Here is a 26258-nt window from a genome sequence, read left to right on the forward strand (position 1 = left end):
TGTTGTGTAGGTCTTCTAAAAGTTATATAGGCCTTAAGGAAAACAGGGTTTCAAAGAGATGGAAGTCAACTATGGAAAATCAGACAATAGGAATAATAAAAGGAGCTATCAAGAACAGGCTATAGAAGAATGAACCCCCTGAAGTCTTACTAGTTGTATTAAGCATGGAAATGGTCAATAGCCCCAAAACACTTCACAGCATGTCTTAGGAGCTGGGCTTCCTGCTTATCCTTAGGCCTGGTCTAATGGCATTAATCCAATATAAATTTGCTTTGGGGAATTTCATTCATAGCTGTAAAGGGTCAAACATTTATAAAGCAAATGAAACTGTTTTAATCAAATTTAAAGTCAAATTATGAATTATGATGAAATAATAATGTGTAACATAATTCATGATCTATTGAGAAAATTAACGACATCATAACCAGTTTATGCTTCTTAGCTGAGGCTACTCAATATTAAAATAGTGAAAATATGCACAAACACAACATCTTAGGTTTCATGTCAGTCCTAGGTTTGAACACATTATTTAGAAAATTTCTCCAACTATCTCATACCTGAGGAATTTTAGAATCCTGTAAAGAGCTATTGCACTTATTTTTTGGACAACTCTCAGATTCCAAGTCTTTACATTACCAAAAATAGAACTGACTGCAGATGAAGCTAAACCATGTGAAACGTTTCCTCTTCCCTGTCACGGAAATAACCAATCTGCTACCACCACGCTAAGCAGTGGTATGTGTACTCACTTTTTCTACCGATTTTTCTATGTGAATTTCAGGGATATGTCCCACTGCAACTGAATCAGAATTATCAGAAATCCTCAGTGAGAAAGAAAAATCATTAAATGTCTAGTATTCATTATGTTTTAATTAAAAGAGACTTCTTAAAACAATATGTTCCTCCCAAACTCATTTAGAATATGATTTAGAAAAAAAGCAAATAATTTGTTGTATAAAACACTGTATTTATAATATTAGATTTCAGTTACATAAATTTATAAAGCCTTAGAAAAAGTGAGGAATTGTCTATTTAACATACATGTGTAAATATATATATATTATGCATGTGTGTTAAAATATGTATTATACACACACACACACATATATATATTTCTTTGTTTTAAATGAAGGTAATAAGAACGATGTGAGAAAAGCCTGAAGACCTTTCTTATACAAGGAACTTTACATTTTGGTCCTGGATTACCAATGATCTTATTTAGATTCTAACCCACAGCTACTAAAAAAGAAACAGGATAATTCTAACATTCTCCTTAGGACCTTTGTGCCCTTATATATTGACTCTTAGTTATAGTTTGTGGTACCTGAATTACTGCAGCTGGAGGAAGGGATAGGTAAACATACCAAATCAGCTGGAAATATTTAAAGGTTAAAGTTCTCTTGGTGTGAAGCTAATGACATTCTTATTTTTTGCTCTAAAAAAGCCAAAACCAGGGAGAGAAATATGACTCCCAAATCATAATCCTTTTCAATATCCAAAATAAATCTGCTGCTATCTACTTTACTTCCATCAGCATAAAAAAATGAACTGATTGCATACTCAAGTTTCCTATTTTCATAACTTAATACACTTAAAACAATTTCATTACTGAGTAAATTTTCTTAATTAAAAGATACACATAACTTCCTCCCAAAGTAGAGCAAGCTCTTGATTACAAACATGGCTGTATGTGGCTAATCACGACAAATTTGAATTTCAAACCAGCTTGCTAATGGCACCCCTTCCCCATACTTCTCGATCTGTTCTCCTTTTGAAAAATCATATGTACTAATAAAAATGTAAGCTATTTTCCTTGGGAGACATGTGAAGGGAGTACAGTAATTCCTACAGTAATAGAAACAAATACTCAAATACATCATTTTGTATTGCTCCTCCTTACTTCTATGGAAAACAAGGTGTTTTTCAAAATTTTGTATTTTGTTTTTTACTACTGATAATTAAAAGTATAAGATTTATACACTTAGAAACATTAAAGCCGTCATTCTAACATCAGAGAGTAAATCCTTTGGTTTTTAGACAATCTACCCATTCCTATATAATGTGACTTCCCTAAAGTACTTCTGGATGTTAAATTTGGACTCTTCTACAAAATTTGAATTATTCAATAGTGGCAGTGTCCACTAGTCAATTCAGCTGGATGTCTAATTGAATTGAGGAACATGGTCTGTTCAGAAATAGGAGCCTATTTGCAGTTACGTTTCTATGGCATTTTTTATTGTTAAAATTAAAAAAAAATCTAATATAACAATTTCATGAGACATACAGGTGTGGGATTATAACTTTTTCTATATCTGAGTAAACAGAGGCTCAGAGTTAAAGGATGTGCCGGGGTAGTTCATAGATGTACCGGTTTTGACCAACTTCCTGACCTTTATTCCAGTCCCTGTTTATCCCTTATAGGAATATTTACATGTTTAGCCATAATGCTAATTAATTAGAAAGGTAGAATCACAAAATCTTTACAATGTTTGCCTCATCTTCATAACAACCATATTCATATTTACGTATTATTTTTTAATGGACTCAATCAAGCCTAGCACCACTGTAACATCATAGATTTCTGCCAGTTCTGTATTTTCTAAGGAACGTTCTTAAGCTGTAATAGTCATGTGTTTATTTTAATGTGTATTTGTGCACCATCAAAAATCATCTTAGGTACCACAAGGGGCAAGTGTACCACACTGTAGAAAACACTGCTTGAGAAGTCATTTTACTTTTATTGACTCAAATTTTGTCCCTAAATAGCTTCTTCCAAATGGTTCTAGTTTGGCTTTTTGAAATAACATAAAACAAGCCTTCTTTGTCCACTATACATAACATTCTTCAGTTGAAAATATCAGTTTTGTCTTCTCTTAATTTTATATTCTCCAAACAGATCCAACTCCATCTATTCACAGGACATGACTTTTACTCTTTCAAAGTCATTTTTATCACTGTTCATCACCCATTGCCACAACAAACTTTGACTTTCAGTAACTAAATACTGAATACTGTTCTAAATACTATACATGAATGAATTCACTCACTTCTCACACAATCCCCCTAAGGCAGGCAGCATGCTGCCTCTCTTTTACACATGAGGACTCTTGAGTCAAAGGGAAGCTGCCCAAGGTCACACAGCTAGAAATAGCAAACTTGGGTGTAAACCCAGATAGTCTGGCTCCAGAGTCTGTGATGCTAACCACTACGAACTACTGCTAAACCACCACACAAAAGAAATACTGATGTATAATTTATTACCAATATTGATTTTCAAAGTCTGTAATATTAGCTATGCTTGTTGGTTAAGTAATACAACTTACTTAATCAATTGCCTAATAGTGAGTGAAATCTGTAACAAACTAAAAAGAGCAACAATTTAAAAAGCAGGTCTATGTGCCGAGATGCTATAATTTCTTTAATCAGTCAATCATATTTAATAATAATTTAGTATAGGCAGAGGTTTGGTATTAACATCACTTAATTCTCACTTCTTCAATAACCTTGATGTCTACAAAAATTATCGAAATCTTTAATATTCAAATACTTTCTTACCCTATAAATATACCCAATTTTCCACTCTTGCTTTCCCTCTTAACCAATGATCCCAAGTGAGTGTCTTTTTTTTCTCTTTGGATCAAATTGTTTCTACTGGCCGAAACACTTTGATGTCCTAGTTTCATTATAATTTTTCTCCCCTAGTCCCTTGCCAGAAGAAGTTCAGAATTTCCAGGATGGCTTACTGTACTGAGTATGTACTATAGCCCTAAAATGGCATTCTGTGAAAAATGCTCACATAATGAAAAAACAGATTTGTCCACAGATGCAACTCTTGCCTGCCTTAATTTTATATTCTCCAAACAGATCCAATTTCTTCATCTATTCACAGGACATGATTTTTACTCTTTCAAAGTCATTTTGAAAATACGACTTTGAAAATATATATTTAATAAAATATGCTTTTGTCTACTATGTTGTAAAACACTTTCAACCTAACATCTAGGTTATTTATAAAGGCTTTAGACAACTGAAAAAGTCAATTCGTTTAACAATTAGTGCAACCAAAAAGTATAAGCTGTAAAAATAGTGTGGCTACTAAGCTCTGCTCACACAGAACCAACACATTCTACTGTGATTACGATATACTTCTGAATCATCCTAGTTTAACTATGTATTCAGCAGTCTAAGAACATCTGTGAATGATCTAACAAATTATCTCATACAGTACTTTCCTTCAGATGGATTTTAACAGAATACGTGAAACATATGCAAATTCAAATTTTTCAAGTAAATTGCTTTTTTTAGAAGTTAAAATAGAAATGTGAATGATCTTTATTTACCACATAGACTGTTCCAAAAGAAAAGACTTTAAGGAACTCAGGATCAATATATTAAAAATTTATCGTTACCTAAAGCTATCATTATTTTATAAATCAAGCCCTGAGAGTAATAAAGATTATGATCTATTTTGTGTTTTGTAAACTCAATTTCAACAGTCTAATTTTTAGTCACAGATTTAGAGTTCAGAGACCAGCTACTTAAATGATATGTTTTTTTAATTCCATGGTAGAAAAAAAGAAGTCCTGGAATGTAATTTCTAGTGCCTTTCTGGTCAAAGTCTATGGAAACACCAAAATTCCCTAACTTCATAAATGTGGACTACTAGACCGCTGTAAGGTCTAGCCTGAACATGGCCTCAGCCTAGAGTGCAGTCTGGCCCCATTGTTAATACCTTGACAATTCTACCTCTAACCATCTTTGAAGATCCTTACTAATAGTTAATCCAGTGCTTAGACTAGGCTGGCATGTGGTGGGTGACTCAATACAGAAGGGTCAAATGTTGAATGAATCAATTTAGCACCTCACTTAACACTTTGCGTCTTCAATTTTTCTCTCATTCCAAAATCCTATCTACCCTGACAATCTCCTAGGTAGCCTAGACTTTATTCCTATCTTTTCATCTTTTCTTAATATTAGTTTTTACTTAACACTAGAGTTCACATGGTCTAGCTTTACACTGGCTGTTTTTTCAGCCTTTGTTTTTCAATTTCATTGCCATGTTTTTTCAACAAAGCTTTAGCTGAAAAAGAAGTGCCAAGCCATTCTAGTAATTAATTATGTATTTTAAAGGAAGTCCTATGCTATCTTTACCATTCCTTCTTCATCCTACTTCCCTCTCCTCAGACCCGCCTTCGGATTTAAAAATACCTTTGTGAAGGATATTTTAATCCTGCATGTCTACTCCCACAGTCATGGATGTGCTAGGTACCGTGACTCTGAATGCAATGTTTGCCCCACAGAAAGAAAACAACTTTAATGAAAGTTTATTCTTTTCCACCAGAATAAAATTCACTGTGTAAACTTTCTAGCTAGAATAAATTAAGTTGGTGTGACTCCCATAATTATAGAATCACCAGTATATTCCTTAGGTGAACATAAACACAAGTACTATAATAAGTAACAAGCTCTATGCACTTTGCAAATATTATCTCATTTAATTTTCATAATGAACCTTTAGACCGTTACTTCCATTTCACAGATGGGAGACTAAGGCTCACGGAAGTTACTTGACCAAGTTAATACGATAAACTGGAAAGCCGATATTCAAACTCAGGACTATCTCCAAAGCCATGATCATTGAATTAAATCATACTGTCACAAATACACTTTAATGACTGCTTTGCCAGTGAGAATACACTCAAACTCCTAATTCTGCTTTCTGTACAGGAAGAGTTGTAGCTTTATTTTTATACTGAATACTTATAAAATGATTAACTTGTGTATATGGGGAAGGTTTAGAGAAACATGTATTCATTCATCTTTTTTTATATAAATCAATTGGAAACATAAAATGTTGTTATAAAACTTACCATTTAACATCAACAGATTGTCAGTTCCTGGATGTGGATAGCTCAATCGACCTTTAAAAAGACAGGAAAGGGAAGTTTGAAGATTATGGAACTGTTTGAAAAGCAAAAAAATGGAAGGGGAGTAAGGAGGAGAAATTTATTGAGCACAGTACAGTTCTTAAGGAATAAAAAATTAATGTTTAGCTCTAATTGTATTAACTAAAACTGTCTTTGAAAACTGAAAACAAAAAGAAACAGTTAACTTTAGTTCTTAGAATATAAGAGCACAATGTGATTTGGGAGCAATGCTTATAGAATAAAGCCTATTTGTTTTTTTTTTAATGTGAAAATGATGTAGGTATCCTAGTCTTTTAAACTTAATATAGGATGTGAAATTTAAAAAATTTTTTTCAAATCTGTTTGTAATTTCTGCTAAAGATCTCTTTTCCCAAAAATGATATTTGAAGGAAAGAAACTTACATTCTTAAATAAAAAAACAAAATATCATAATAAAAAATAAGCCCCCCAAACTTATCACAACTTGCTATTGAATTCAATATGATTTTATCAGTTTCATTTAAAAAAAGAAGTTTAGGGCTTCCCTGGTGGCGCAGTGGTTGAGAGTCCGCCTGCCGATGCAGGGGACGCGAGTTCGTGCCCCGGTCCGGGAAGATCCCACATGCCACAGAGCGGCTGGGCCCGTGAGCCATGGCCGCTGAGCCTGTGCGTCCGGAGCCTGTGCTCCGCAACGGAAGAGGCCACTACAGTGAGAGCCCACGTACCGCAAAACAACAACAAAAAATCTTAAATGCTTTATTACAAATGATATTGGAAATTTAACTTGTCCAAAGTTTATAAATGTCATAAAAATATTAAAAATGAAAATATTAAAGCTGAAGAGCATAGTACTTCTTTTGGGTCATCCTTCATTAGAAGTTTTGCATTTACTAAAATGCAGAAGGGACAGTAGCACTACATACTGCTGTGGAAGAGAAAAAAGGTATGCATGAACAAACTGTGGTTTATCCAGCAGTTTTACATCATAACACTTATTTGATTAAATGCCAATAGTGAGAATGATTATTGTTTGTAGTCCATTAAAATACAGGATTTTCCTCTAATGCCTGAATCTCTGATAGTCTATTAGAAAGGTACATTAAAATCCACTTAGAAAACTTCTAAAAATTAAATATCTGTGAGATTGCATTTCAGCAACATTTAGCACAGCCCTTTAAAAAGACAATATGATAGTGTGTAATGCACTGACACCAGAGGGGGGGGGACCAATAAATATCTGAATGGATTTGACATGATTAGTAAGGAGTAGAGATTAACTGCATCTACCCTTACCACTTCAGCAAGTACTTTATACGCTAAGCGTCCTTTCCAAAATATCCCATGCAAAACAGATATTTTCTATTGGCTTTTAATTATGAAGCTAAAGAATTTGATTATCTCCAGTACAAGAGCCAAGTGGCAAAGATAAGCTAATTTTGACATTCAAATAGATAGCTATGTGTGTGTCTGTGTGTGTGTGTGTATATATATATATATATATATATATATGTATATACACACACACACATACACTTATGCATACACACACACTTCATCTGAGCTCTAATTTACCTACACATTTTGTTTTCAGACTCAACATAGTTAAAGTAAATGTTTCTGTCCTTCAAAGGACAATTTACCACCTCTCATTTACTCCTAAGTTTCATGCAGCATGATATTAGTTAACTAAATGACCTCTTAAATAAAGCTGTCATACTCTAAAAAAGCTTATTGTTGTGATACTTTAGTATGGAGTAAGAAATAGAAGAGTATGCACAAAAGGCACAAGACAGAAAGAATTAGGAAGCAGAGCTTTCTTAAACTGGATTTCAACAGCATGTACTTTGTCTGAAGGATCACAGTTTATTTTGGAAATATGCTATTTCTAAACATCTTGTTGCAGCTGACCAAATTTACAGAACAACTTAAAGTCATGAAAAAAATCACTGTTATTTCTTACTTGAGATTGAAAATCAAAATCCCTACAAAAGTGGCAACCTGTATTGCTCTGATCAGTGTAACAAGTTCATTAAGTCTTGTATACTCATAGTGCAGGATGCTGAGGATACACATATGAGTGAGATACAGTCTCTGCTTATGATGTGGTAGGAGAGACAGACACAAATATGCAATTTCAATAAACTCTGCCAAGTGTGAAGAGTTATGTACAGTATGCTATATAAAAAAACACAAAGGAGTACTTAACCAAGCCCAGGGATTCAAGTAAGACTTCCAAGAAAAGTAAATTAAGCAAAGCCTTAAGACTAGTTCCACTTCAAAATACACTCAACTTTCAATTGCCACATAATTATCTTCTAAAAGGTTCACTGTTCACTTTATTTGTCCCAAGACACAGGTAACAAGATATTTTCATTACTAATAGTTTTTTGACTTCTGGTCTCTAAATGGACTTAAAAGGCACACCTTATGTGGAAAGTTCAAAAGACAGATATCTATTTGCAAATGGATATACATCTGTAAATACGTTCTAAAATACAATTCTCCAAAGAAGAAAATCTCTCAATATAACTAATGAAATATTCAAAAATGAAATAAGCAAATTTAGACTGTTTTAAAATTACCCAAGTACTTTTCCTCTACTGCAGTGAAATACTAATACATCTTTACAAGTCAACTTTCACAGCTGTATTTTACATGGGATAGTATTAAAATTACTTTAATTAAGAACCTGCCAATTGGTAGTAATAACTAACACTGGAGGGCTTATTATGTGCCAGGAGCTTTTCTAAGTTCTTTACAACCAATTATGTAACCCTCATAATAATCCTGTGAGTTAGGTACTATTATCTTCCCACTTGAAGGTAAACTTTGCCATAAGAGGTTAAATAGCTTGCCCAAGGTTACCCCACTGGCAGGTGGCACTGGCAGAATTCGAATCAGGCAGATTAGCTCCATACTTAGTCACTATCTTATAATGACTTCCTAGCTAATAAAATAACCTGGAGAAAAGTATGCATGGTTGGTTGTAGGGTAAATTCATCCATTAAAAATATTCACAGAATAATTATGTAGCATGATAGCTAACTTATACTTTAATATAGAAAAGAAAAATAGAAAAAAGCCACATTGCTATAAAACCAATTTCTCCCTATTATCTAAGGGCCTGTGGCACAGACCGGTAGTTGTAGACTAACACCTGTTTCTGTCGATACTAGGACACCCAAAAAAAGTAAAATAAAATAAAAATAAAAAGTAAATTTCCCAGCCTTTCTTGTAGTTAAGTATGCCCATGTGTCTAAGATGTGGCCAACAGGATGTAAAACAAAATTGGTAAGTGAAGTTTCTGGAAGGTATCCTTAAAAGGGAACATCTTCTCCCTTTCTTTTACCTTTTCTCCTGCTTGTCGGAATGAATGCAGAAGCAACGGCTCAACTGAATCAGCCATCTTAGATCATGAGGCAGAAGCTGGGTGTGAAGGATAACAGAACAACAAGACAGAAGGACCCTAGATCCATGAAAATCACAGTACTGCTTCTAGGAGTGTTATGTTTATGTAAAAGAAAAAAACTTCTATGTTGTTTAAGCTGCTTATGAGTTTTCTGTCATACCAGAAGAAACTAACCTTACAAATAAAGTCCTCTAGTAATGAGTTTGGGCAAATTGAATTTTAGGTAACTGGGTTATTATTTATTATTGTGAAAATATGATAAAGTATAATAATTTAATGGTGGTTTTAACATATCTATAAGTAATCGGTATATACTACCTCTTGGTACTTTTTCTTTTACATTAAAATACTATAAAATTTAAAATAAACAATTTTGAAAAATATATATTTATTCTTAGGTGTCAGTGAATAACTAGAGGACCTACAGTCTCAAAAATTGTCTTATTAGTCTATTATGATTTTAATATACATAATACATATATAAAAAAACAATTCATGTTAGCCATTTCAGATGCATATTAGAGCATCAAAAACACTGAGAAATATGACAACTGCATACAACTTACCAATTATAAAGACAAATTACCAGTTACTAAAATTTTAACAAAGCAGTATTTAAAGACCTTCATTCTATAAGTTAAGCCAATATTAGACTATTCACATATATACATTTATTGATATATATCAACATATGAGTTCTTTCTCTAAACTACTTACTACCAATAAAAAGAACTTACCAAATAGTGATAAAATTATAACATTTCTTATTTCACTTTTTCCTTGGATTTAAACATTCTTTTAAGTTACAGATATATGAATTGGAAAGGATAAAGTGAAGCAATCACTTCCTCAACATCTCTTAATGTTTGTGTATTCTCAAATTTAAAGCCTCTAGTTAACAAGAAAATGTCCATTTGATGAAGTATCATCTTATTTCCTTTCCCAGATACCATACTCTCTTGGTTTTCCTCTATCAGCAGCCACTCCTGAAGTCTGCTTTGCTATGTCCTCTTCCTCTTTTCAACCTTTAAATGCTAAAGCCCCAACGTTCACTCCTTGGACTTCCCTTTCTACGCTGCCTTTCTATGTGATATTATCTACTACCAAAACTTCATATGTCATCTCCAAGCAGATGACTGCAACTGCAACTCTCTACCTCAACTCCATATTTCCGCAGATCAGTATATAGCACTTTTTTCCATTAGTTTGCTCATCCCAAAACCTTGGGTTACCTTTTCTCCTCACTCTGTCTAATCTGTGTATAAATCTGTCAACTGTTCTATTATCAACATACAGATCAACCTGATTGCTCTTCACCAGCTCCTCCACTGTCTCCGTGGCCCAAGCCATCCCCATCTCTTCAGACTGCCAGAATAACCTGTCTAGTCTCCATTCAGCAGTCTGTGTGATCCTTTTAAAACCTAAGTCAGCTCATGTTGTTTTATTGCTTAAAACCCTCCCACACTTAGAATAAATATCTGGCCCCTCATGCTCTACCATTCTAACCACATTGGCTTCTGCTATTACGTAAACATACTAGGCATATTCCCGTTTCAGGATCCGTATTATTTCCTCTCCTTTCTGTTTGAAATGCACTTGCCTAGATATGACAAAAGCTTGCACCTCTCACTTCACTTAGGTCTTTAAGAGATGCCATCACAGACCATCCTGTCTAAAACAGCAGCTTCTTTCTTTCTCTATTCCCTTGACACTATATTTCTTCCTTCATAGCACTGATTCCTGTTGTCTCTATCCTTCATTCAAACAGATGCATAAGGGCAGGACTTTGTCTTTTTTTGTCTTTTTTATTCCCTACTCTAGCATCTAAAACAGAGCTTAGTACATAAGAGACTCAAATATTTATTAAATGGATGAATGAAATAGCTCATTCTGTTATGTGAAACATAAGCTCAATCTAAAGCACAGTACCTAAATATATGTTTGTATGTGGGGACATGGAAAGGACATTGTCTCAGTGAATGGAAAAATCAAAGAACAAGCTTTTATCAGTTCATTTCTAAACCCCTTAAATATGGGGAGGGGAGGGAAAAAGACAAGTCTTGCTTTTTGCTCTTTGCCAAGATTAATTTTTCCCTTCTCCACGACTGTTTTCTTTTTCTTAATGAATACATCCAAAAAATGATCTCCAAAGCCCCAATATTCACAGTCAATGCCGCCTCATTATTGATGAGAAAATTGCTGAAGAACATGCCACACATTCTGCCAACTCCTTTTAATAGGAAAATAAAAACATTTAAATCACATATTAGAATCATAAAGAGTTTGAGTTAGAACATTAAACCAACTAGTAAGAGAGGCAGTATGGTGTGGTGGTTAAATGCACAAACTCAAGAGCTATTAAATTCTACCACTTACTAGCACTGAAGCTTAGACAATTATTGTTAGTAAGCCACCAGTCATCCAACTGTAAATTAAGGGCAAATATCTACCCTTAGTTGTGAGAATTAAATAAGTTAATACATACATGTAGAGTCCTCAGAACAGTGCTTGGCATATAACAAGTGCTCAATAAATGATATGTTATATACTGTATACATATATTAAACACACACACATACACACACCCTCAAATGAAAAATTCTAATATGAAAAATTCCTTTTTATATGCTTTAAATAAAGCATTGCTCCCACTGGTTTGGTACACTCTTCTCATATTTTTTTCATTATCTACATTTCACCTTTACTTTGAAATCTAATTAGAAAAAAAAAATGGTTCATAGGAAGCCTGGTAAAAGCCACTCAGAATGTGGTCATTACCAACCTTGAATAACTCCAATCTCTGCTCAGATCCTACGGGTAGGACAGTCATTCCTGACCTCACTCCCAAATCTCAATGCATGCCTCATAAAAGCCTACGAATAAGATCATACAAATGTAGAAAATACCCTTAGATCCAGATCCCAAGAAAGCAACAGAATCATTCCTTAACTACCTCTAATAAAAGCTATCAATCTACTTTAGTTTCCAGGAAAATTAATCAAGTTAACTAACTCTTAATTCAGGATCTCATCATAATTTTTTCACCTAATAATTATTTATAACTTTTTAAACTTTTATCCAATTAATACCAGAAAATATATTAAGAAACATCAAGGAACATAGAATAGCAAAAAGTTTATTTCAAGTAAAGTAGAACCACAAAGAAAGACAAAAAAACACAAAAGGCTAAACCAAAGTCATTAATCATCTGGTAAGATAATGTATTATCGTAAAATTACTTCAATAAAACTGGTACTAACTGATATATGCAATTAATGTTAAAATCAAGTTGCACTAATGGTCACAAAACTTTAAACTGTAAAAGGGTTTACTAACAAAAATAATATTAAGAATAACAAATGCGCAATCAAACATCATCAGTGGCAGTATAAACTGGCATAAAACTTAAAAATAAGTTGCAATATACATCTAGAGCCTCAAAAACAAATGTATTAAGTTTATTCTATGTATATAAACTCAGAAAGAGCTCACTGGGTTTTATTTAAAAATTGAAATACCTAAATGTCCAACTATAGGGGAATGGTTATACAAACTATTTTACATGTGTGTAAATAATTTTAAAAGTTCTAAACAAATAATGATAAAAAATTATTGTGGAAAAATGTTTAATCATTCAGCCAATAATTTATTGAGCCCCTTCTATTTGCTTGGCACTAAAACAGATGCTGATTAAAAATAAAGCAAAACCAGAAGTGGTCATTGCTCCCATGACACACTATCATGTGAAAAGTTCTATACACTGAAAAAAAAAAAAACTGACTGAATCAAAAATAAATGAGAAAGGTGCTCAAATTAAAAACAAATATAGTTCCTTAACAATCTTTACCAAAGTAACCTACTATTGACTATAGTGTTAGGGAGGCTTCACTAAGGAGTAAGTGGACTAGGAGTTACAGAGACTTCCAGCTGAACATGGAGGACTGAACACATGTGCTCATCTCTGCTGCTTTCTGAAACCACTAAAATGATAGCACATTAGAACAAAGGGAATGGGAAGAGATCACAGAAGAATCATATCAACATTTTCAAAAGCTGTGAACATGAATGGGTGAGTGGTAGCTGACTTTGGAGACCAGAAATCATTGAAAGCACTGAAAGCAAAACTGGTGTGTGCCTGGGGAAGATTATCAACAAACAAGCCATTTACTATAGCAGAAACCTGGAAAGGTTCAGAAATAAGAAGCTCTGGTTATCACTGAGAGTAAATATGAGTAGAACTGAAAACAGGAAGGCTGATGATTGCTTGTCAGTTTCTGCATGAACCAGAGAGACACGCAGCCCCTTCTTTGGCTCTTCTAAGAAGGCTAGTAGTAGACAGGCATACAGCTCCCAGGCAGAAGAATGGAAGACATACATCCAGGTTCATTCCACAGACCAAAAGAAAAGATGTGAATACAAACATTGTGATAGTTCCATGATTGGCTTACAGTAATGCTCGCTAGATTATAAGCCCTAATTACATACACAGTTTCCAATCACCATTTTTGTCTTATCTTTAAAAATGAATGGACAACCCTCAGAATGGGAGAAAATATTTGCAAATGAAGCAACTGACAGAGGATTAATCTCTAAAATTTATAAGCAGCTCATGCAGCTCAATAACAAAAAAACCAAACAACCCAATCCAAAAATGGGCAGAAGACCTAAACAGACATTTCTCCAAAGAAGATATACAGATTGCCAACAAACACATGAAAGAATGCTCAACATCATTAATCATTAGAGAAATGCAAATCAAAACTACAATGAGATATCATCTCACACCAGTCAGAATGGCCATCATCAAAAAATCTAGAAACGATACATGCTGGAGAAGGTGTGGAGAAAAGGGAACACTCTTGCACTGCTGGTGGGAATGTAAATTGATACAACCACTGTGGAGAACAGTATGGAGGTTCCTTTAAAAACTACAAATAGAACTACCATATGACCCAGCAATCCCACTACTGGACATATACCCTGAGAAGACCAAAATTCAAAAAGAGTCATGTACCAAAATGTTCATTGCAGCTCTATTTACAATAGCCCGGAGATGGAAACAACCTAAGTGTCCATCATCGGATGAATGGATAAAGAAGATGTGGCACATATATACAATGGAATATTACTCAGCCATAAAAAGAAACGAAATTGAGCTATTTGTAATGAGGTGGATAGACCTAGAGTCTGTCATACAGAGTGAAGTAAGTCAGAAAGAGAAAGACAAATACCGTATGCTAACACATATATATGGAATTTAAGAAAAAAAATGTCATGAAGAACCTAGGGGTAAGACAGGAATAAAGACACAGACCTACTAGAGAATGGACTTGAGGATACGGGGAGGGGGAAGGGTAAGCTGTGACAAAGCGAGAGAGAGGCATGGACATATATACACTACCAAACGTAAGGTAGATAGCTAGTGGGAAGCAGCCGCATAGCACAGGGAGATCAGCTCGGTGCTTTGTGACCGCCTGGAGGGGTGGGATAGGGAGGGTGGGAGGGAGGGAGACACAAGAGAGAAGAGATATGGGAACATATGTATATGTATAACTGATTCACTTTGTCATTAAGCAGAAACTAACACACCATTGTAAAGTAATTATACTCCAATAAAGATGTAAAAAAAAAAAATGAATGGACAGCAAAGGATCATAAGATATTTGACGACAGCCTCCAGCATGAGAAAACAAACAAATAGAAAAGAGGAACTTAAAAGAAGCACAGACAATCCAAGGAAATGGAAAAATAATCTTCAAAACTATAATACAGTGTTTAAAGATAAATACTCCAGAGAAATAAGATCAAAGAATAAAACTAGGAACGTTTTCAGAATTTTTTAAAGAGGGTCTTAAAAGTTGTTCAGAGAAAAATTTTAAAATAAAAAAATCATTAGAAGGGTTGAAAATAAGAGATGAGGAAACCTTTCCAAAAGCAAAACAACAGATAAAGCAATGGAAATTAGAAAAGCAAATGATGCGTATAGGAGACTTAATATTTCAAGAACAGGAATTTCAGAAAGAGGTAACATAAAAAACAGAAGGGAAGAAATTATCAAAGAAATATAGTAAATTTCCAAGAACTGAAGGAAATTAATCTCTTAAATAGGATGGCTCAATGAATGTGCAGTGCAATAAATAAAACAATGAAATGGAAGGAAGGAAAGATGGAAGAAAGGAAAGAAGACAAGGGAAGAAGACAGGTAGGTAAACCCTTCCCCACCACCATACATTGGAAGACCTGCATTCATTATTACAAAATTTCAGAACCACAGGCATGAAAATATTCTAAAAGCTTCCAGTAAAAAAAAGCAAAAATTTAAAAACAGAAAATAAGACAATCAATCATACAAATGAACAGGTTTTATAATGGTATTATATTTACAGTAGCCCTGGAAGTAATGAAGCATTGCTTTCAATATTCTAAATTACTAATATATAATTCCACACCAGCCTATCATCTTATGTAGGTAGAATAAACATGTTTTCGTACATACAAGTCTCAAAATTTATATCCCGTCTGAAGGAAGGTTCTGTAAGACAGGCCCAATAAAACAAAGGCATAAACCATTAAGAAAGCACATGGAGATCAGGACATGAATTCCCAAGGAAAAAGGAATTCCTGGGATTAGGAAAGTCCCAAAATGACAGTTACGGTGGGCTACAAGGATACCTACAACAGCAGGAAAAAAAAAAAATCAATCTGAATGACTATTTGATGTTCTTACATGTATTGAGAGAAGCTTCAGTGTTCTATAAATATATTTTGGGATGAATTAGTGACTAGTACTTAGAAAACTAACCAAACAAACCAAAAGAGATGATGATTAATTCCAGGAAAAAGAAAGTTATATGAAAAAGAAAATGTTATAGTACAAAACATATGAAGTGCACCTATGAATAATATCTGTATTATCATAGTAAATATACCCTCTAATTTAAACAAAAGTGGTCCTAAAATAATTTTGAGAGGACAGAGCAGGGAGAATGTTGGGGTATGGGTAAGTTAAAGTAGATAGTCAAAAGATAATACCTAAAATGTAGGAAATATAAAACATACACTAATTCGTAAAACAAAGTTGAAAGTGGCTACATCTAGGAAACAGGAATCAGAAGTAAACAGAGAAGAATGAGGGAAAAGACTTCTATTTTTAGCTCTGTAAGTCTTATGGCACTATTTCACTTTTTAATCTATGTACATATATTTTTCTTAACTAATTTTTTAAAAGCTAACCTGGTTGGAGGGAAGGTAAACATTGGAACATCTCAAATATCTTATGCTTATATATTTAAAAAGAAAAGACTAGAAAAATTTTACACCAAAAGTATCGAACGTGGTTATTTTAGCTTGTGGAACTATTGATGATTTCAAAACTTTTGTTTTCCGAGTTTTTCCAAATTTCTTTTAATGAATACATACTACTTTTTGTAATAAGAAAAACATTTTCAAAAGGATAAAGTCCTATACTCTGGAGGAAAAACCTTCATTAGAGATTCTCAGATCCTTTTCAAATACCATAGCAGCTAAAATTCATAGGCCTAGTTATCCCATATACTTGCTTTTATCACTGCAAGTTCTATATAGAAAGTATTCTTTTTGTTTTTATTTTCAATTTAAAAATAAGAGTTACAAGCCCATGTTTAAAGTTCTAAGAAAGATGCTTTGTGTGAATAACAAGCTTTTAATGAACACATATATTCCCTGAATAAATGTGATTTTTAAGAAAATTCATTGTCATTTCTGTGTGATGGGTTTAAGTTTTTAAAAAAGGAACTGCAGTCTGATGTAACTCAGATCATTTAGTTGAATATTCAAAGATGCTTGGAAGAAATAACTATACTCTAAATTTAATAATATTTTTGCTAATTAAGACACATACCTAAAAAGAAATAAAAATTTAAAATCTCTATCCATGATACCATATTTCAAATAAGTCTTCTAAAACAAGAACTTTTACAGCCACACTTTCAAAATTTCTTTTTCAATCTGCAGGCATTACGACAGAAGGTAAACTTGTAAATCGTACTTTCCTTAAGATGAACTAAATTCTGAGTAGTTGGGGGTAAAGGTATCAGGTATGTCACAACAGTGATATCTCTTAAAGTCAGAATACATATAATAAAATGTATATGGCTTCTATATAAATATAATTTATTCCAAAGATAATGATTTTTTTCTCTTTATCAAAGGCCAGTGATCTACAGGAAAAAGAAAAAAAATCAATGAAGTAAAGGGAAAAGAATATGTAAATTCTACTTGCTCCTTTTTAAAACAAAAGGAAACATTTTATTGAAAAATTTAAAGCATACATAGCAATTCATCCTTAATTATCTTTTTTTGAAGACATTCTAATGAAATGATTTTTGTCGTATACTTTTTTTGGTACTTGTGAAAATTTTGACTCAGGAACCACAAGTGGCTGAAGAAAAGCAAAACTGGTTCTGAGAAATGCATGCCTCTCTCTGTCAGAGTGAATAAGCTAGGGCAGTTTAAGAGGAGCCATGTAACTACTTTGGCATGGATATTATTGGTATCAGTTTTATTTTTCACTCTGATGTATTTTAATAAATTCCACTAAAATTTTAAAAATTCTTCATAGATCTCCTTGATCTTGTTCTCCTATACGAGAGTTTCTCAAAGTGTACTCTCGTTACATAGTCTGCAATGCACAATCTCTAGGAGCAGGGTCCTGAAACCTGCCCATTAAACATGTTCTCCAAGTTTGAGAACCTCTGTCCAGCTTAGAAGTTCTTAAGTTCAAAATGTAAGTTCTCACACCAGACTTTTAGAAATTTATACAAGTTATTTTGTGACTCTGTATTTCAATTTTATACTAAGGCAGGAGAAGAGAATCAGAGGGAAAAGAGAAGTGTCTTCTTCGAAGAAATGCAGCAAGAATTTACTTGGTACTACCAGGACCACTTAGCACCTTATAGAAGTCATTCCTTATTTTCTCAGGGGTTATTTTCCTTAAAATAAGCAGAGAGTTTTACTTCAGGAGTCTTAGAATAGGAGTTTAGCAGTCAAGTAATAAAAATGATGCTAGATATATAAAAACACATAATAAATAAAAACATTTTAAAGGCATCCACTTCTAAAATATGTTGGTATTGTAAAATCACACTCTAAATCCTTTTTCCTGAATTCCCCTGAATTGTTCAGGGAACATTAGTAAAGGCATTGTGACTTGCTGAGACAGATCCTCCTAAGATTGTTATATAAGCTACATTTCTTCCTACTGTTCTCAAATGATCTTTTATGCGCTTAAATTAAATTTTTTTGTTCTCCCTTATGCTTTGGAGGAGGGGGTAAGCAATTTTTGGTAAAAATGCTTACACAGTAAGACCTTTTTTGTAAATTGCTGAGGGCAGAGAGGGAAGAGAGATTAACAATAATCACTGTCTTGTTCTTTTGTTTAAAGGGGAATGCACTGACCCACACATACATAAAAAGATCACAGATTATTTAAAATAGGTATGCAAACACAAAACTGCAGAATCACAGAACTGCACTTGGCAAAGCATGATTTACTTTAACCATTAAAAGAATTCATATTTGTCCTTTCTTTGAAAAGGAAAATATTTGTCAAAAATCAAGACAGTCATCAGAAAATAGGAGGTTCATGGTGAGAAACCACTGCAGAATAAATAAAACAGATCAGTCAGTGCCACTCGTACTAAGGAAAGTATAAAACAGTGTGTTACTGTTCACAGTACAGAGGAAAAGGCAGCAGCCCCCCCCTCCCCCCCACCCTTGGACTGGCTGAGCGGTGTTATACCCAACCAGCATCAGGAAGCCCTGAACAATCTATGCCAGGACCAGTCTGCTTTCAGTTCCTCAGTTGTGATGAGCTCTTAAATACAACCTGGTCCCTTTGTCTAGGTGATACTTTCCCCCCCAATATTTTTTCATCTTTGTGCTGCTCAGGTTTCAGGTCTCAGCTTTCTTTACTCCATAGCTACGTTAGGTACCTCCACTTATTACCTCCTTGAACACTTTATAACCTCTCTCTATACTATTTCTAACACTTGTAGCTATATCTATACATAATCTGCATGTATTGCATGTATACATCATGTTATATTAGTATATTCTATGTATCTATGTATATTACACATATAAAGTCTCTCTTTCCCCCTTAGGCTGTACATTCCACAAGAACAGAGACCATGTCTGTTTCACATAATGCACAGCAGGGTCTTGGACACTGCATGGTACAAAAGTAGAATAAAAGGAACAAAAGTGGAATAAAATACATTCAGAGCCCCATCTTTGGTTGCCATCACTTCACATCTTTAGAGCCTCGACAAGACCCTTCCACCTGCTATGCTTGACTATAAAGAACTTAACATTAAACAGTGACCTACTGACTTGTAAAAACCATCAGGCTTGCATTCTGGGCTTAAGTGGGGGTGGGAGGGTCCTTCTGTTAGTATAATTAGTCAGTTATCAGTCATGTCAGTAACCTGCCATAGATTTTCTTTGGATTCCGGAGAGCTGCTTGATTGCTTTTCTATCAACATTAACTCTTACCTGAAGTACTTTCTCTTTTCCTTTAGAGAAGTAGAACCAAATGCAAATTTAGTTTTTGCCTTTCATCTCTGTGGAAGGCAGCTTCCATGATGGCCTCCGCTGATCCTTGCCTCCTAGTAGCCACAGCTCTTGAGTAGCAGACTACTCCCCAGCTGAGCAGGGCTGACCTATGTAGCTAGTAGGATGTCATGGAAATGATGGTGTGAGACTTCCGAAGCTAAATCATAGAAGACACTGGGGCATTCACCTTGAGCTTTATCATTTGCTCTGGGGGGAATCCAGCACCATGCTGGACACTCCAGCAGTCCTGTGGAGAGGTCCACATGATGAACTGAGTACTCCTACCAACAGCCTGCACTAACTTGTCAGCCACATAAGTAAGTCATCTTGAAAAAGGGTTCTACAGCCTTAGTCAAGCCTTCAGATAACTGCAGCCTCACTGATATCCTGACTGCTACCTCCTGAGATCTTCACCAGAACCAATCAGCCAAAGTGCTTCTGAATTCTAACCCACAGAAACTGCATGTGACAATAAATGTTTATTGCTGCTTTAAGCTACTAAATTTGGGGGTAATTTGTTATGCAGCAATAGATAAATAATATAATCTTTCGTTACTCAAGTTCATACAGAAAATTTTCTAGAAACTTTCACCATTAACACAAAGGGAAATAAGAAATTCATTTTTATTTTTTCAAGTTTACCCCACAACTCCCTCCTCCTTGTTCATTAGATCCCATAAGGAAGACAAAGCAAATGGTTGGTTTTTTTGAAAATATTTTAGAAGGATAAAATATGATTCATTCTGTTTTTTAGAAAAAAGAAAAGAATTTCCTTATATTAAATAGAGAATAGAATTTTCTGAAAGGGATGAAAAGATAAGAGAGATGGGATAGAGGCTGAAGTGATGACCTAAAGATCAGGAATGGAAGGGAGGAGAAGCAAATTCAGGGATTGGTTTCACCTACTTGTCATAACCTTGCTTTCGCAGATTTTACTGAGGCCCAGCACAAAGAAGATGTGTAATGATCAGAGTGTGGGGAGGAAGATACACAGTATGATATCCCAGAAGGCAGGGAAATTTGTACTAGTAATAAAAGAAAAAAACAAGTGGAAGCACTTGGTATCAAGATAATTTTTAAAAGGTATATGATGGCAATTTGGCAGAAGTACCAGTCTTATTTCTTAATTCTATGTGGAGAAGCATTCTCAAAATGTTTTTTTCTTTTATTTTTTTTCTCTGTTCCCTGTCATAATAAGTGTAGAACATAAAATACTCCAATTAGAAACAGAGATGATTCCTAAAGGTGGTGATAAGCATGTTTTTCCCCTTCCCACATCCAAAGATAATTTTTCTAACAAAATAATTCTGAATTAACTTGAGGTTTTTAATTACTAAATTCCTCTTAGCCTTATGCTGCTTCCATTTTCTTTTTCAAAGTCTTCTTTCTAGGTTTTCCTCCACTTTTATTATATAACAGGCTAGAAAAAAAAGAAAAACTGAGATAATTAATAGTGAGATAATGTTTTCTCTTAACATGTTCAAAGGGCTTTTTTAAGGAAGACTGGGAGAAACAACAATGAAAAAGTTTTAATTATTCACTGGTAACAGTTAATACTGACTTTATCTTGTATTAGAATTTCTAAGGGTTTTCTATCTACAGAAGGCAAGGAAATAAACAGAGGGAAATTCTTCATAATCACAAGCTGCTTGCCGGTTTCTATTCTTAAACAGTGGATCCAAGACAAATGCCACTGGAACTGTCGGGATAACAGTGAAAAAAAACAAGCCCTCAACTACAGATACTCAAAAAATTAGGCTGAATTTTAGTTAGAAGCAACCGCTCTCAAAAAAACGAAAACCAAAAATCAAAATATAACTATCATTATTAGTTTGTGAGCAGAATTAACATTATCACACATCACTGACAATCACCAATGATCCCCTGAGCTTCTCTAACAATAAAGGAAATAGACAAGAAACTCCTTCACAAGCAAAATCCAGAATCAGAACAAAAATGTTTAGATATCTGATCAATATTGCCAACTGAGCCACAGCCATCATCTTGCTGCCAACTCTGAAGTTCTAGAGTTTTTAGGCTAACTCTTGTAAGGTAATTCTTGGCTTTACAGAATTAAAGACGGAAAGATTACAAAGTAACCCGTGGTTTTGACTCAATGAGAGATGTTGAGCCAGAACCAACCAGTTAAGCTGCTCCTGAATTCCCGACGCCCAGAAACTGTGTGAGGTAATAAACGTTTATTGTTTTAAGCTGCTAAGTTTGGGGATTGTTTATTAGGCAGCAACAGACAACTAATATCTCTCATCACAAGTTCACACCGTTTGCTAGATTTTCACCATTAATGTAAAAGGCAAGGAGGTATTTTTTATGAAGAAATATAAAATAATTACTAACATGTAATGTGCAGACAAATGAAAACAAGTATGTTAACGGAATTTCTTCAGATACAGTTAACTGTAACTGTGATGAGACTGATAGTGTAAGATTAGTGGGGCTGATTCTTTTTCCTAATCTGCTCCAACTTTTACGAATAGCTTCTCTACCTTGAAACACTTTCAAATCCCTATGATATGACAGGTAGAAGAAAAATGACAAGGGAAGCTAACCTAGAAAAATTTTAGGATGGAATTACTGTAAACTGCAAATTCAAGTATTCCAAGAAAGTTATTATTATTTTTTAATATTTCTGTATTTGAAAGAATTCTAGAATAGTGACTATAACACCTTTAGATCCATTCTTCATCCTTTGGTGAACAGACGAGCATCTTTAAACAGTGGCTTTTTCTTAACAAGTCAAGAGAGTAGGTTTACATTTCTCGCTGTATAAACTGACATAAAGCTAAATAAGGAAAAAGTATGACCTTTCATAAAAACAAGGGTTCTTATTAACTAACAGAATTTTATAGATGAGATAGGTGTTACTTAGTGCTCATTTTCATGTGAAAAATGATAAGCAGACAAAATGGTAGATAATATAAGAAAATAAAAATCACTTACCCTTAAGAGGATCATGCTCTGCTCTCATAATATCAATAAGGGAATTTTCCAGAGAGTGCATATTCAAACTGTCATACATTCTACTTCGATCCTAGAAGAGAAGAAAAAAAAGAATATAATCTACGCAATTTTTTCAGAAAGTGATGATTAAATACTATCTAAATCTTCTTACATAAAAGAGGACATCTGACTAATATAATATTACTAGTCAGTTTGCATCCCAAGACAATACCAATAACTAAGGATCCCATGAGCTACAATATCTCTTGTACTGGAGGACAATATATTTCATACATTTACCTCCAAAATCACATATCAAAAGCAATCTTATTTCATTGGCAGTATTAATGCAATACAGTAAAATAGTTTCTCTTGTTATCATTCTCAACTTATAAACATTTCTGAAATGTTATACGCACAGAAAGCATTTTTAGTTGTTATTTAACTTTTAAACTTTTCACATATATCTAGGAATTCAGATGCTGGCACTTGAAAAATAAACATTTGAGGTGAAAGGGCTTAATTCCATAGTGCACCATACTTTAAACATCTATCAAACATCATATGTTATTTGATTTAATAGTCAGAATTTCATAATAATGAATGCATAAACATCTTAAACAATAAAAATAAAAAACATGAAATACCAATATTGGAACCAAGACTAACATCTAGAATGCTTATATTTAAATCTTGCTCTCTGAAATCCTCACATATTGGCCTCTGCATTTCTAAATCTTCCCTACCCTCTACCCACCCCTGCAAAAAAGGAAGGTGGGGAGAAAAGGGTGAAAGAATTCTCATTGCAGCAAGTTTCCTATATCATCAAGTCTCAGAGCAAAGTCCTGTGTGTAGCTGGAAGTTTTCTTTGCTGTATGTTATATCCCTAAACTTGCTTACTAGAAGGAATTTGATTCTTTAATGCCCATGAATATATACTGTATTCTGCTCAATATATACTCATTATACTTGAACAAATACATATATAGGGAACCATTACAGCAAGCCCTGGCCTGTGCTCCTCAAATCACCAAGCAGTCTATTCCCAAAATATGTCAGTGCCAGCCCCCACTCATTTAGGTATGTGCGTGTATGTGTGCTTGTGCAGTGTATGTAAATGAAGGAGAGGCAGGGCAGGCCATTTTTAACTCTCAAAAAATGATTAACATAGAAAAAGGAAAGGGAAGAACTGGAAAAGTGGAAAAAACGTTTCCACAGAAATCAGAATGAGGCACTTCTTAACCTGGGTCTCTGAGCTTCAAGAAGGACCATGAAATCTGTGAGAGTATATATAATGTTCTGTACATGCATGTACACATATTTTTTTTCGGAAAAGGTTTATGGCTTTCATTAGTTTTCCAAAGGAGTCCACAATCTGGAGAAGATCCAGAACCAATCTTTTAGAAAGCTGAGGAAAAACATAAGAAGATTTCCTGAGAATATGTTGATTTTTTATTCTACTTTGATGTTTAAATCAGGGTTGGGAGCTTTTTAAAGCTAGGGGGACAGAATCACTACTGTAGACTAAACAAGTTGCTGTCAAAGTATTTGAAAGTGTGAAAAGTAACAGTGAATGGAAAGAGTGCTAGACTTGGAGGATCTTACTGGAGTTTTATCACTAATTACCTACATTAGTACCCCTTACTTATTTTTATTTAAAGACTCCTGAGATATAACACACCCATCAGTAACAGGTGTTCACTAGAACAATGATCTTGATTGGTGAGGGAGGCACAGAGAATCACTAAGCTATAACAGTGGTTCTCAAACTTGAATATGCTTCAGAAACATCTGGAAGGCTTGTTAAACACACAGGTTGCTGGGGCTCATCGACAGTCTGATTCAGTAAGTTTGGAGTAGCCCCTGAGCATTTGTATTTCCAGTAAGTAACCAGGTGATACCGAGACTACTGGTCCAAAGACCATACTTTAAGAAGCACTGAGCTTCTTAACCTGAAGCTACTGAACCTTTTTAGGCTCTGTTCCATCTTCTAAAAAATAAAATAATCATGTCGAACTAGCCAATGCCTAAAGTCCACTTTAAGAATAATAGAAATAATAGAAAAGCAAAGACTCGAAGTAGTATATAATAAATAAAACCGGAATAGAGAAGAGCAAAAATGAGCAAATATGTCCACCTTTGTGTTTCTACTGTACTTGTTCATAGCTAATTTTTTGGTTTTCCTGCCTCTGCCACTACACTTCTAAGCTAATTAGGGGTAGGGACCTTCTAATTATGGAAATAGCTAGCTCTCAAATGTTTGTTGAATGAATAGTACTTTATCTTTACCATAAAAACTTTGCAAAAATGTTTAAGCTTAGCTCAGTGAGGGCAAAGACTGCACTTTTAAATGGTAATTATAAAGGACCATAAAGCCTTCTCAGAATCCTCCGTGGAATAGGTACTCAAATGTTAAGTAACTAAACTGAGACAAGTATCAGATATTAATGTGACCTTGCTATCAACTTCAATCTCCAACCACACAATGAAAGATTAAGTACTACTATATTCAAAGCTCCAAAATGTACTTAAAATAGAATTTAGGGGCTTCCCTGGTAGTGCCATGGTTAAGAATCCGCCTGCCAATGCAGGGGACACGGGTTTGAGCCCAGGTCCGGGAAGATCCCACATGCCGTGGAGCAACTGAGCCCGTGCGCCACAACTACTGAGCCTGCACTCTAGAGCCCGCGAGCCGCAACTATGAGCCTGTGCACCACAATTACTAAAGCCCATGTGCCTAGAGTCGGTGCTCCGCAACAAGAGAAGCCACGGCAATGAGAAGCCCGCGCACCACAATGAAGAGTAGCCCCTGCTTGCTGCAACTAGAGAAAGCCTGCATGCAGCAATGAAGACCCAACGCAGCCAAAAAAATAAAATAAAAAATATTAAAAAAAATAGAATTTAAAAAGTAAACTGTCAAGACAAAAATTGTTCATGTAATTGAGCAAAAAAATCTCAAAAGGTATCCTGTATCATATAGGTTCTAAGATGGAGTATATTCTAGATACTTTATATTCTATTTAACTTAAATTCTTGCAAAGAAAATGTGTTATGGTTCAGAGCTATCTTCTCAGGCTGATGTTTTCTGAACAGAATCAGATCATGCCCCGTCTTTAGTCAACCTATGAACTCAATTAATGGTGACTATTAATACCACCCAAATGATATTTCCCACACAACTTCTATTTATTTATTTTTTTGGCCAGCCACTACTTCCATTCCAAAGAGTATGCTCTTGCTTTAGAGCACAGCAAAATTAATGTAGAATCCTACACAACTGTCAATGCCATGGACAATATTTAAGGTATGAGGAGAAAACATTTAAGCAAGCTATTCAATAAATATCAGTGACTACTATATGTCAACTCTGATAACTCTTATTCAAAAACAAG

At 34.3% G+C, this 26258-nt stretch overlaps 1 protein-coding gene across 9 annotated transcripts in view; it reads right to left on the minus strand.

Moving 5' to 3' along the window:
* CPEB2 (cytoplasmic polyadenylation element binding protein 2) overlaps positions 1–26258 on the minus strand; it is a 64052-nt gene that overhangs the window by 26888 nt on the left and 10906 nt on the right. For 8 of the 9 annotated variants that reach the window (XM_060148501.1, XM_060148500.1, XM_060148497.1 and 5 more), the window contains 2 exons: positions 22867–22957; positions 5871–5921 (listed from right to left, as the gene is read on the minus strand). In XM_060148501.1, the coding sequence (XP_060004484.1) occupies positions 5871–5921; positions 22867–22957 (142 nt within the window). Of the gene's footprint in view, positions 1–5870; positions 5922–9255; positions 9394–22866; positions 22958–26258 lie in introns of those variants that run through there. The other variant, XM_060148504.1, reaches the window with a different exon arrangement.

This window comes from Lagenorhynchus albirostris, chromosome 4 (assembly GCF_949774975.1).
Source record: "Lagenorhynchus albirostris chromosome 4, mLagAlb1.1, whole genome shotgun sequence".
NCBI classification, from domain to species: Eukaryota; Metazoa; Chordata; class Mammalia; order Artiodactyla; family Delphinidae; genus Lagenorhynchus; species Lagenorhynchus albirostris.